The sequence below is a fragment of the Eptatretus burgeri genome, chromosome 8 (genome assembly GCF_056783735.1).
Source record: "Eptatretus burgeri isolate ZD-2024b chromosome 8, Ebu_testis_v1, whole genome shotgun sequence".
Classification (NCBI taxonomy): domain Eukaryota; kingdom Metazoa; phylum Chordata; class Myxini; order Myxiniformes; family Myxinidae; genus Eptatretus; species Eptatretus burgeri.
Genome location: NC_140968.1, coordinates 104,740,516 through 104,754,235, shown reverse-complemented (window position 1 = coordinate 104,754,235; position 13,720 = coordinate 104,740,516). Strand labels below are relative to the sequence as shown.

The 13,720-nt window shown below is 46.6% G+C and overlaps 1 protein-coding gene across 2 annotated transcripts in view; it reads left to right on the top strand.

The window, feature by feature from the left end:
- The window catches only part of CDK5 (cyclin dependent kinase 5), a 140,932-nt gene that overhangs the window by 80,701 nt on the left and 46,511 nt on the right, over nucleotides 1-13,720 (top strand). For both annotated transcript variants that reach the window (XM_085893408.1, XM_085893407.1), the window contains exons 9-11: nucleotides 3,371-3,442; nucleotides 4,198-4,256; nucleotides 5,540-5,620. In XM_085893408.1, coding sequence (XP_085749534.1) covers nucleotides 3,371-3,442; nucleotides 4,198-4,256; nucleotides 5,540-5,620 — 212 coding nt within the window. The remainder of the gene's footprint in view (nucleotides 1-3,370; nucleotides 3,443-4,197; nucleotides 4,257-5,539; nucleotides 5,621-13,720) is intronic.

The following is a 13,720-nucleotide window of genomic DNA, read 5'->3' as shown; positions in this document are numbered from 1 at the left end:
AGCACCTTTGAAAGCAATTACAGCTGTGAGTCTGTTGGGATATGTCTCATCCAACTTTACACACCTTGATTGGGCAATATTTGCCCATTCTTCTGAACAAAACTGTTCAAGTTCAGTGAAGATGCGTGGGGAGCGTTGCTGGACAGTGATCTTCAAGTCATGCCACAGATTTTCGATTGGATTTAGGTAAGGGGCTCTGACTGGGACACTCAAGGACATTTATCTTTTTGTTCCTTAGCCACTCCAGTGTAGCCTTGGCTTTGTGCTTCAGGTCATTATCATGCTGAAAGGTGAACTTCCATCGCAATTTCAGTTTTCAAGGAAAGGACAGCAGGTTTTCCTCCATCGATTTTCCCTTCTATCCTGACAAGTGCCCCAGTTCCTGCTATTAAGAAACACCCCCATAACATGATGCTGCCCCCACCTTGCTTCACAGTGGGGATGGTGTTCTTTGGGTGATGTGCTGTGTGGCGGTTGCGCCAAGTGTAACGTTTTGCATTTAGGACAAAAAGTTCCATCTTGGTTTCGTCAGACCACAAAACTTTTTTGCCACATGGCTTCAGAATCTCTGGAGCGGTTTTTTGCATTCCTGAAAACGGGACTCAAGGTGGGATTTTTTGAGTAATAGCTTCCATCCTGCCACTCTACCGTACAGAACAGACTTGTGGAGTGATTGGGATATTGTTGTCGCATGCACCCAATGACCAGTCCTTGCCATAATGGCCTTGTAGCTCTTTCTAAGTTGCCATTGGCGTATTGGTGACCTCGCTGATCATTCTCCTCCTTGCTTGGTCATCCAGTTTGGAGGGACAGCCTGATCTCGGCAGGGTCTTGGTGGTACCACACACCTTCCACTTCTTAATGATCATCATGCCTGTGCTCCAAGGGATATTCAAGGCCTTTGAAATATTTTTATACCTATCCCCTGATCTCTGCCTTTCTACAACTTTATCCGGGAGGTCTTTTGAAAGCTCCTTGGTGCTCATGGTTGACTCTTTGCTGTGAAATGCACTCCCCAGCAGAGGAAATCTTCAGGAACAGCTGATTTTATTCTGAAATAATCAGAATCATGACAATTTAACACGTGTGGGTAAATTAACTTGGTGTGTGATTTTGAAGGAGATTGGTTACACCTGAGCTAATTTACAATTGCCAGGGGTGTCAAGAGCCAACACGGACCCTGAGGAAAACAACCTCGGGGCCCCCACCCCCACACTTTCTCTCTTTTAAAACTTTTTAAGGAACTTTTTTTTAATGACAATCCTGCCAAGTATGTACCGGCTATTTAAGCAGATGTTGGGGAATAACGTTCCGGCTAAGCTAAGGTGCGGACCATGCAAACCAACGGAGGAAAATCCAAAAACGAGCTACATTTATTTAACAAAGCGAGCAGAGTTATGTGGCACAGTAGGGATTTGTTGCAAATGTACAGCAGGGAAAGCAAGGAATTTTTGGGATGTGGCAAAAGACATACAATATTTTCAAAAGAAGAAGACACAGTGCAGAGTTATCCTGAATATTCTTAAACAGCGTTAACTTATGCTACAACAGGTGCCATCACACACACACAAGCCTCAGGAAAATTTCGAGATAGCCCAGAGGATAGAAGCAGTTGAGGATTCGCGACCCCTTAATACCTGGTGTGTTTGGCAGACCTGCGTAACCCAAAACGCTCAGGAAAGGTGTGGAGGGAGAAATACTGAGTGTGTCAAGGGTGCGTGAGTGAGAGGTGCGAATGTCATGCAATACGGGGTGCAGCGTGATGTAAGAGGAAGAATTTGAGTTGCAGGTCAGTTCGGTTCACTCTTCAGTTCGCTCTGGTTCGCTCTGAAAAGAACGTTCTTGATTGGGCTTTCCCGTGCCGATTGCCTTTTTGCGGCCACATTAGACGAGCGATAGATGGTAGAATAACGTTGCGTAAGAGAAAAGACCCCCATCATAGAAGTGTGAGAATCTGTACGTGTAAGTTTTGCTGGGGATTCAGCCTAACTGAGCTTCGATAGAATGAGAAGAGCCCCCGGCTCGTCGCAGCAACGCGTGATCCCACGCTTGATAATGCTGACCCGCGATGCCCCTCGCTCGGCGTCAACGCTTGCTCTCCTTGTGCCACCTGATTCCCTGGCGAGGTCCGATGTCTCCATAGTATCTTTTCTGGCAAGTTCTCTCCTTTGGTGAGTTCTGTCGAAACTGAGCTGTTTTTGTGCTTTTTATGAGCCCCGGGCGAGGAGAGGAGCCAAAAGTTGGATCAAACAAGGCTGTTGGTGAATTCAAGATTCCTCATTGGTCCATATGCTTGGTGTTGGCTTATTGGTTAGGGTGGTGGGCTTGTGATCCTAGGATCCTCACTTCAAATCCCCCTTGGCTGTTGAATTAATACCAGGTGAGGTTGACTCTGCCTGTCATCTTTCCGAGGTGGAAAAATGAGTGCTAGCTTGCTGGTATCCTGTGTCGGAGTGGCGACCCATCCAGGATTGTGCCTGGATCCAGCCAAGGAGACCGCTAAGGCAGCACCAACGCTCTGCACAGAGTATGGTCCCAATGGATGGATGGATTGGTCCATAGCGACATGGCCATGCGTCGGAGCTCCGACTTCAACATGGGGCCATGGATTTTGGAGGTGCTTTCTGGCCACTGGATGTGCACTGGCCTCCATTCCAACGTGGGATTTTAGGGAAATCCCTGCGCTACCTGAATGTCCTCAAACGAGCTCCAGCGCACGTCCGTGCTTCGAGGTATGCCCCGTAATAACCCGACCATTGTCCCCTCGCTGTCCCTCGAGGCCGCGGTGAGTGTCCGATGAATAAGTGGCGGTTGTAGAGAAGTCGGAATACGTTACAGCATTTGTCGTGAAGAGATTGTATGTAATGTGGCGTTGTGGCGAAGAGATGGAAATTCCTTGTCATGATGTCCCAGTGTGGAGGGAGAGGTTTTTCCCCAACTGTCGTGTTTGTGATAATGTAAGCGTGAGTTGTTGCGGGTATTTTTGTTAGTCGTGTGAAGTGGTTGTGGTGAGCGCGTTGCAGCGCGGTGAGCAGAATGAAGGTCTGAGGTTAGCCGGCAGTTGAGAATTGGTGCGCAGTTTTAAATGGAAATGGCACGCGTGTGCAAATGAGGCGCTTTAAAGACGCATATGCAAAAGCACGTTCTCTTTGTCCATTTTTAAACATTTTTAAACATTAAGAAATCTTCAAAGGGCAGAGTTCTGCTTATTATTTATTTATCACAAAACGATGACTCTGAGCATGCGTGATTCCTGTGACACTAATCCATAACATCAGTAGATTTTTCATGATTCCTTCAAAATCGTCATCTTCATACAAGTATGTACAATGCAACGAATGTGCTGACTTTGCTTTCATTTGTTTTGCAGAACTTGCGAACGCTGGTCGTCCACTATTTCCTGGCAATGACGTTGATGACCAGCTGAAGAGGATCTTCAGATATCCTTTTTCTTTGCATTTTCACCTTGCCAGCCATCAAACGATCTGTGCAAGACTGAATGCCTGGAAACCTGAGTTTACCTGCAGATCAGATGTTCTTTGAGTGTATGCAGCAGAAGGAGCATGGTCTTCCCAATTTAGCTGGTTTAATGGTGACAACACTTGGTGTAGCGAGTCAAGGCCGTTTTTAGAGTCATGCAGCATACAGGAGATGATGCACAATAAGTTGACCTGAGACTATAATTGCAGATAGCCTGGTGTTGGCGCAGTGGTTTGGGCAGCGGCTTGGGATCCAAAAGGTCCTGAGTTCAAGCCCCGTTGGGCCACTGAATTAATACACCAGGGGGTTGACTCAGCCTGTCATCCTTCCGAGGTCGGCGACGTGAGTACCAGTGTACTGGGCCGATGTATACCCCGGTAAAAATAGGTGTACCATATCCCTGTGTTGTAAAAGGCGACCAGGGTTGCGTCAGGAAGGGCATCCAGCGTAAAACATGTGCCAAATCACTATGCGGATCATACGGATGATCCGCTGTGGCGACCCCGAATGGGAGCAGCCGAAAGAAGAAGAAGAGGAGACTATAATTGCAGATAATGTGCTGATATAATAGAAATCGATAAAAAAAAAACTGTAAGGGTGTTTTCCACTTGAGCATACAGCTGTGCTGATCATGCAGGTTGTGTGGCTTTAGCCATCCATCTGTCTATATATGCATCTATTTGTTTCTTTTCTGTATGTTCCTTCACTGACGTACATTGCTGGGAATGCCGACAGAAGAACAATGGCCTGGCATGACCAAACTTCCTGATTACAAGGTGATTGCTGCAGATGTTTTTGATATCTTTGGCAGAGGTGAAGGGGCTGAGATATTTTGCAGTGCCATCATCCTTCGCGGTCGTGTTTGCTTGTCACATTGCTTAAGAGGAGGTGTGTGCTAATTGCCATCGTTTTTGGCTTCTTCTTCTGAATGCAGCACAAGGCTGCTGGGTAGCATCATTGGCTGAGTGTGTGGCTGTGCCCCAATGCAATGCCCCTGCTGGTAAGAGTAGGAATTTGGAATTGGACCATGGTGCCGGTGATGGCTCGCCTACTCCTCACGAAGGACACCATGGGATCTTTAACGTCAACCAACTAATGCCCACAGAAGGGACGCCAGTTCAACGTCTATCCGAGGGACGGCACATGCATTGATCAATCGCCCTACCTGTGAAACACTGGGATGACACTTAATAGCTGGGCCAAGATTCAAATCCAAGCCCCTCGGGGTGATTCCCTGGCATGGGCAGTGAAACAAATCCACATGTTGGGATGTGAATTCACTCCAATTTCCTTTAAACACTGATGATGAAAATATGGAAACCTTCACATAGGTTCTCTTTGAAGAAAAAAATAATTGAAGGGGGCCCTTCACTTAGTATTGCCCCGGGCTCATTTTGGCTCTCGGCGGCCCTGTGTCCAGCAAAGAAGCATTACGCACCATTTTTGAAGTCTTTCATATTACTAATGACTTGGTTGGGGTTTGGAACGCACCTATCTCCTTGACTCAGAGTGGATGCTCTAACTCGAATTATCTAACTTAGACGAGTACAGTAGCCGATACTTTTTGTCTCGGCTACTGTTATTAACAATGCTGACATGGTTTGTTCAACTTTGTGATAATCCTCAGGTCATAGCTCAACGCACTGTGAAACAAACCGATTCCATATTGTATTTATACGTTTAAAATGTATCTCATTTGGTATCATGATGCTCTTCTTCTGGTTGAATGTGGAGCTTTGCCTGCATGCCGAGCTTTTCCAGTGCGGGGGCGTGACCAGCAGAAACGGGACACGGCCAAATGCACAGACAAGCACCACGGTTCACATGAGATGATAATATTTTTGGGCATGAGTAACTTAAATTACAAATTTTAAAATAAACAAGTCACATTGAGAGCCCTTCTTTGATAGCAGTGCACAAAACGTCAACTTCATTGTATGCAGCCAGTCCAAAAAACTCTCGTTATAAATGCAGTATCGAAAACCTTTTGGATTTATGTCCAGCTGCAATGTCCTTTGTGGTGGCTGATACGTGCCTTCCACTTGTCCCCACCCTGCAGCCGTTTCCGATGTATCCAGCTACCGCTTCGCTGGTGAACGTCGTTCCAAAACTGAATACAACTGGTCGTGATCTTCTGCAGGTCAGAGCACAAGATTGATGTTTTAAAATGTCGGCTTGAATCGTGGCCACACGGTGTTGTTCTTGCAAACTTTTGGACAGATTGCACTTGCCAACAGCACTGTCATGGCACATCATGGTGGTCAGGAAACCACACACAACCTTTAGACCTTCGTTCCTTGATTATGCGACTGTAACATGTACAAGGAAGAGGTTGACATTTATGAGCTGGAGGTGTGAGTGAGTGAGAGATAGATATTCATAGTCCTCACTTGCTTTGATATTGATGCAAAGTGCATTAGCAATGCATGCACGTTTATTTAAACAGCCTGTTTGTGTGCCACACCTGTGCGAGAAAACACACACACAAATGGAATTTAGCTGAGTAAGTGTGCAAAGTGCACATTCTTGCATGGTAGACCAACAAAAACGGACAAGATAAAAATTGACCCAAATCCATCAATACAGGAGCTCCGCAACGAAGCATCATACAAATACCTCTGAGTAGAAGAAGGCCACCAAATATATCGCAAACAAATGCGCAAGACAATGAGCAAAGAATCCCAGCATAGAACGAGGCTGATCTTGAAAACATACCTTTCTCCAAGGAGCAAAATAGAAGCCATAAACCAACTCGCAATACCAGTATTTCACTAGAGCTGCGGAATAATAATCCGTCCTGAGAACGTACCAGCTGAGATGAGAAGGAGGTAGCGGCCTGATGGAGCTCAACCAATTCCACAGAATGATAACTGCAGGATTGGCTGAATATCTGAAAGGTGAAACAGACTACCAAATCCAATTTGTAAGCAAACATGGACAACAAACCAGAGAAGGTATCCTAAGCCACCGAGCAAAAAAATGTCCAAAGCCAAGCGTGAATGGAAGATGAAAACATCATCAAAGAAGATCATACAACTTACCGAAACAACAATGTAAAAAGCGCCAACTCGAAGGGCATTCAGTAGAGAGCATACCTCCGCCACTCAATGCCTGATCCACAAGAACGTATCGGGCCCAATAACTGTTTGAAATATCATGCTGTATATCGTTGTTGGCCCTATCTCTCAATGGTGAAGAATCACTTTAGAATTAAATAATTCTCGTATCCAGATCTGAATTCGGATCTTCACCAAAATCGAATCAATTTGTCCTTCCCACACAATCAAAGTGCCAACCAAGTTTCGTATGAATCCGTCCACAACTTTTTTGAGATATTGTGTTATATATCGGTTTAGTCCTCCCGATCTCTCAATGATGATGAATCACTTTAAAAATTCTAGTAGTCGAATCAAGGTCTGGATCTTCATCAAAATCCAACAAATTTGTCCTTGTCACTCACCCAACTTATCTACAAAATTTCATCCGAATCTGCACACAACTTTTTGAGATATCCTGCACACAAACAAACAGACAAACAAACAAACAAACAAACAAACAAGAAGAAGACGTGCAGAGCACGATACTTGCAAAATCCATAAAACAAATTTGACCTAAAAAATAATTGGTGGTTGAATTCAATGACCAAATATGCAACTCCTCTTCAAATTGCAAGTGAATCGGATGAAAATTGACAATTTTAGAAATCCGGCCGATGTTGACCTCAAAAATAATTGGTGGTTGAATTCGGAGAACCTGATATGAAAATCCTCTTCAAATTTCAAGTCAATGGGATGAAAATTGTGGATTTTGAAAATACCACCTTAGTTGTTGACCTTGGGCCTATGTTGACCTTTTGGTCCATGTGGACCTCAAAAATAATTGGCTAGTTGAATTCAGTGACCAAATATCAAGTCAATCAGATGAAAATTGAGTATTTTAGAAATCGCACCAAAGCTTCTTCCTTATGACAAACTCCACCATGTGGTGAAGTTTTGTGAAGATCGGTTGAAAATTGTGACCTGCAGGCGATAAATAGACAGACAGAATAACAAAATCGACGAACCGACATACATGAAAAATCTTCGATTTTGCAAGTAACAAACAGACAGAAAGGGGTGAAAACATTATCTCCTTCAACTTCGGTGGCGGACATAATTGCAAAATGGACAAAATAAAAATATAAAATGAAATATCAACAGATATGCACCACATTCTGCACACAAAACCAGACAACATCAACAGCATTTGAAATACATCAACAGACACCGATATTGAAATATCAACAGAAAGTGAGGAGGAGCTCCCTGTGAGCCAACGGCCATCCATATCTCGTGCCCAACTGTGTCTGCGGACGTCCCCCTGCAGTTGGGTTACTTTTTTTGGAGGTTAGTGGCAAGATTTGCACTCTGGCCACCGTAAAACACTTCACTCTGCAAAACACAAGAAAAAGGCGAATAAAATTGAAAACCCACTCTGTACCTCCTGTGCAGCTGTGAAAAGTACCTCCTGTACAGCTGCTCTCAGCAGGGCAGCTCACCAGATGACGGGATTGGGGCAAAGTCTTCGGGACTCCCACTCTGATGATGGGAGGAAAACCACGGGGTAACCTTTCCGGGTCAGATTGCAGTCGTGTGTGTCGGCGTGGTGCTGAGGTGTCGTACACCAAATGACGATCTCCTTGGGTTAACCTGAGGCGGTTCCTTTGGGTGTGTGCCTGGAATGCCTGGAATGTCCCAGCCCAAGGAGACTATGATCACCTGTCTCTGGTATCATCTGAGCTCAATCATTTGAACATTGGTATTGCAGCACTCTTAAGGTTCGGAGACCGGATAGTGGCGAGATCATGGTGGGTGGTTACACCTACTATTGGGCTGGTCGCTCTGGTGGTTACCATACCCAAGGAGTTGCTGTTTCTGTGTCCAATAAGCTGACCCTAATGATAATTGAGGTAACACCGGTCAACGAGCGTATTATGAGATTAAGGATTCGTCACTCCTTTAGTGTCATTTCCCTGGTCTCTGTTTATGCTCCGACTGAGGCGAGTGATCTCACCATGAAGGATGCATTCTACGCCACGCTCGAGTCTGTGGTTGATCAGTGCCCCAGACGAGATACACTTCTAGTCTTGGGGGATTTCAATGCATCGACTGGAACTGATAGGGATGGTTATGAGGTGTGTGTTGGTCCCCATGGGTCAGGAACTATGAACCAGAATGGCACTAAGTTCCTTGAGTTTGCAAGAAGTCATGGACTGAGCGTGGCTGGTTCATGGTTTCAGTGCCCACAAACTCATCGCTGGACTTGGTATGCCATCGCTTGTGGTGTAGCAAAGTAGATTGACCATGTGCTTGCTGATTGTCACCGGAGGATGATCCACAACTCCAGGGTCTACCGGAGTGCTCAGTTCCTCAATACTGACCACACGCTTGTGTTCGCATCTCTGAAGTTGCAGCTTAAGTCTGGAAGAATGGTACCATCCCAGCCTGGGCTGAATTTTGGCAAGTTCAAGGACGAGAGGGTGGCTGAGGAGTTTGTGAACAGGCCGAGTAGAGGTTTGGGGGTCTGGGTGCTTTGGGGAATGCTGAAGAGTTGTGGAGTGCCTTCAAGACCACCATCCTTGATGTTGCCGGTGGATGTCTTGGAACTCACCATCGGGCGAAGAAGAATTTTGTCTCAAGGGACACTGGATACCATTGACCAGTCACAGGGCCAGGCTTAATGGCAGAGCTGAGCTGTTCAGGGAGCTGAAGCGTAAAACTGTACGTGTGCTGAGGGTAGACAAGGAGGCCTGTGTGCGAGGAATCTGAGGGAGTAGAGCATCACCTGTGGTCAAGTGATTCTCGTCCTGCTTATAAGGGAATTCGCGCATTGCGTTCCTCCAAGCCCATCCCTCGGTGTGTTGCAGATGGAGTGGAGGGTGGTGGGCTCTTGACAGAGGAGTCCGAAGTGAAGGGTTACCGTTGGGCCAGTTACTTTGAGCAGCTGTACCAGGCTGATCCACCAGCTGTTGAGCTGGATGTCAGAGGCGTTACTGTTCCTATTGCTGACCCTCCAATTAACTGTGGTCCACCTTCGTTTGTGGAAACACAAGCTGTGGTGAACCGGTTGAAATGGGGTAAAGCTCCAGGGATCTGTGGCATCTATGCTGAACTTCTCAAGGCTGGTGGAAATGCTGCACTCGTGTCGTTGCATGCAGTTTTGTGCTCTGCCTGGAACACAGACATCATCCCAACTAACTGGATGAGGGGCCTTGTTGTTGCTCTCTGGAAAGGGAAGGGTGATCCTAGCACTGCAACAACTACCGAGGGGTGATGCTGCTCTCAGTGCTGGGCAAGGTCTTTGCTGTGATAATTCTTGATAGGGTTCGCCACCATCTGCTTCAGCACCAGTGCCCAGAGCAGTCATCCTTTACACCAAAAAGGTCAACGATTGAGCGTATCCTTGCTCTTCGTTTCCTCACCGAACGCAGACGAGAGTTTCTGCAGGGGCTACTTGCAACCTATGTTGATCCCTGTAAAGCGTTCGATTCAGTGAATCGCGATGCCCTCTGGAGGATTCTTGATCTTCATGGGGTGCCACCAAAACTGATCAATCTGATGTCTGAACCAACGATCGTAAAGCACAGCAAGATAGTTCACTCGTGCGCAATCGCGTTAAATTCGGTGAAGTACGCAACGGAGCAGTACGGCGGCCATTTTAGCACGCAAGCTGCTTTCTTCGTTCTTGTTTGACCGCTGTATTGACAGCGCACTAGGGGGCAGGAGCGGGGCGGGAAAGGGAGTAAGGCGATGATACATTAGCCATGTACTAGACAGTTTCTTTTTATCACAAGTAAAATTACACAAAATAAGAAGAGATGAGATAGAAGAAAGGGAGAGAAAGAAATAAATTAGGACGGAGAAATGGAGAAGAAGAGAAACTAACAGATAAAAAGAAAAGGCAAATTGAGAGAGGAAATGATAAAAATCAAAGTAGTCAGGGCTGTTAGGGATATTTTGGTTCACATTCTTCCAAAAGCACCAATTTTGGCCCAGATGTCGCCCATAACATACTTTTTTAATTTTTGACAGGCGCCAAGATGGGCGCCGCTGGGGCCGCCATATTGGCCAAATCCAATATGGCCGCCACTTGGGTGAGAGGTCAATCTAGTTAAAAATCCAAAAGGGCTAGAATCATGAATAATACCACTTTTTAGGGGTTTTCAGGGTCTGGGGATCGGATTCTCATCTAATTCCAATGATTTGAGGTCAAGGTCACTCCTCAACGTCACCCTAAAGGTCATTATGGGGTCAATATACGTAATTTTAGTTGTTTTATGTCAATATATACAAACAGCACATCATTTTATCAGTTTCCGAGGTTGAGTAACCCGAATCTGACCTTATTTTAACGATTCGAGGCAATATTGCATTTCAGGGTCATGATAGGGGTCATCCGACCGAGAGGTCAACCATAGGTCAATAATATAGGTAAACAACCAAAAGTGCTAGAATCACACATAATACCACTTTTTAGGGGTTTGTGGTCTCTGAGAATCCGGTTCTGATCTATAATCTTATTTTGACGATTTGAGGACATGGGTACCACATTTTGGGGTCAAAGGTCAAAGATCAGCAGTTAGGCCCTACCACTATAAAAAAACCAACAAAGATTATTGAGGAACAACTTTTATTAAAATAATTCGGAGATGACATCTGCTGTACTGACAAACATGACAAAATGCTATGTGCGGCTGTGTGCTTTTAAATGTTCTAAATACAATACAACATTACAGGATCATTTTAGCAAACCAATGATTACTTGTACCTATAGATTCTGGCTTGCGCTGTATGATACCATGGCCAGCAATAACAACTACTGGTCATCACCGCTCTCATTATTAACGCACCCACCTTCGCATTTGCAGACGGCCGTGCATCGGACACCGGCGCGGTTGCATTTGCACCTTCCTGTGCATGCTTTGAGGCAGCCACAGTGCAAGAGAATGTGGCACATGCCACTGAAGCGTCGGCGAGTGTGGTCCATAGAGGTTGCCATGTACTGGTGCCATCTTTGTGCCAGCCCCACTCACTGAAGTCAGGAATTTCCTGCTGGACCGAGGTGTCCTGACTCCAGTAGAAACTCGCCTGTAGTAGTGCTCGCTTCACATACTGGAACAGCGCGGCTTGGGTAGGTGGAATGTTTTCCAGCGATCTACTTCCAGTGGTGAAGATGCGATGCCTGGCCAAGTCGACACCAGCTGCACCACACCCTTTGCGTATATGATTACGACGAAGCGTTCAATCCGTTGCATATGCACAGACTTGAGAGTGAAGAGGTCAGGGTCGCACGAGAGAGCCACTAGTGTATCGGTGAGGTCCGGTATGCTTATCCAGGCTGTTTAAGCGGTCTTCTTGCCACATCCAAGAAACTGTGATGTCGTGTCACACCCCGTTAGGCTGTGGAATTGAGGTAGTGCCAAGGACTTTGATGGACTGACATAGGAGCTGATGGTATGGACTGAAATGTCACGGTACTTTTTACCTGTACCAAAGCCCACCCAGAGCTCTGATAGACCAAGTGTCTCGAAAAACCTGATTGCCAAAACCACGACATCGCTGTCCACCATGCGAACATAGGCTGTTGTATAACCCTGCTCTGCGGCATGTGCCAGATGCAGGAGGATCCTAGTGTCCGCCTCGGAATGGTTGCACGGCTGAAATGTTGTGAGGTCACACTGCTTGTTGGAGAGCGCGTTCTCAAAGCAGGTACTCAGGAGGAGCTTTCCACCCATGTCAGTCTTGGAGATCTATGTGCTGATCAATGAGAATAGCTCCTTTTTGTTCTCCTCATTTTTTTAGGAAGCCACTGTTCCATTCATGCTTTGGGATTGGAGTGCTGCCATCGCCGATTCTTGTCCGTGGGCCCTTCCCACGTCGTAGCTGCGTGAGAGCTTTGAGGTTATTTTCCTTGGGGTAATTTTCCCATACAGCATCAATGCGTTGGGTACCACTCTTCATTTGGGCCTCCAGAAATGGTACAATGTGGAGCGGCACATACTCGCTGAATGTCTTTGCTGTTGTGGGGCGCATCATGTGGATCACTGCTGCCATATCCAACGCCACGACCGTGGCTTGTTTGGCAGCAGCTGCATGGCCAGTGAGTGCATTGAGGCATTGAAGAATGTCGGACTTCATCCCAGATCGCAGCGACCCTCGATCCGCCAGGCTCGGTGGCTCTCCCTGATTTTCGAACCGAAAGAAATCTGTCATGTCAGCATCGGGACGGGACTGGAGTGAGAGGAAAAGTTGCGTGATTAAGGTCATGTTCTGCCTCTGTATGCAACTGTCCTTCTTGCCTTCTTTCTTGGGGTCAGGTTGGTTGGCGAAGTAGCAAGGGTTGCCCAGCTGTTCTGACTTGTAGCAAGGAAAGGGTTGCCCAGCTGTTCAACCACCTCAATAAACGATAGTATATCCTTTCGAAACTTCACTTGCAAGCTGTGTCCTTCCTCATGATGATCGGTGGATGACGATGGTTGGTCGAGGATGGCCTCAAACTCCTTAACTATCTGTGCACAGTCAGGTCCAGCCAGCATAAACAGTGTAAGGGCCTCAGGGTTCTCATAGAGTCCAACAGCTCCGCCATGCGTCTGAAGGGTTTTGTTGGACTGTTCATGAGATTGGTCCTTGCCCATGAGGCTAAACTTTCTAGCTGATTTCTGCACAACAAAATTGCCCTTCATGAATTCAGCATGTACTTGAGGGTGTTTCTCGGCAAGCTCGACCATGTCACGTACATGTACCGGCAGCCAACGCGCATAGTTCGTGTGGTCCAGGGCGTGAAACCAGCCGCAGAGTTAATCACATGCTTGCACATATAGTGGATAGTCCCCCTCCCGCAGGGACCGGACAAATCGAGCCATCAGCAGCTCCAGGTCGATTATGGTTGACCAGAACTTGAACAGGGGTAGAGTTTGGGAACGTTGATTCCACATAACGAATGACTCGGGTGGGCCCATTACATTCTCGCAATACTCCGAGTAGGCGGCCTGCTTGAGCAGGTAAAGCGACATGAGGGAGACTTGATGGGCGTACCTTGTGCGCTTAATGTGATGCTCATTGAGCGCAGACTGTGTGCGTTCAGATATCAGGACCTCGGCCTGAGAAAGGATGGTGGCCCACCCTGAGTCACGCAGCAAGTTGCCTATCATAAGATGCATCTTGTCTTCGATGTGTGGTGCGCCCATCATAGCAACCAGCTT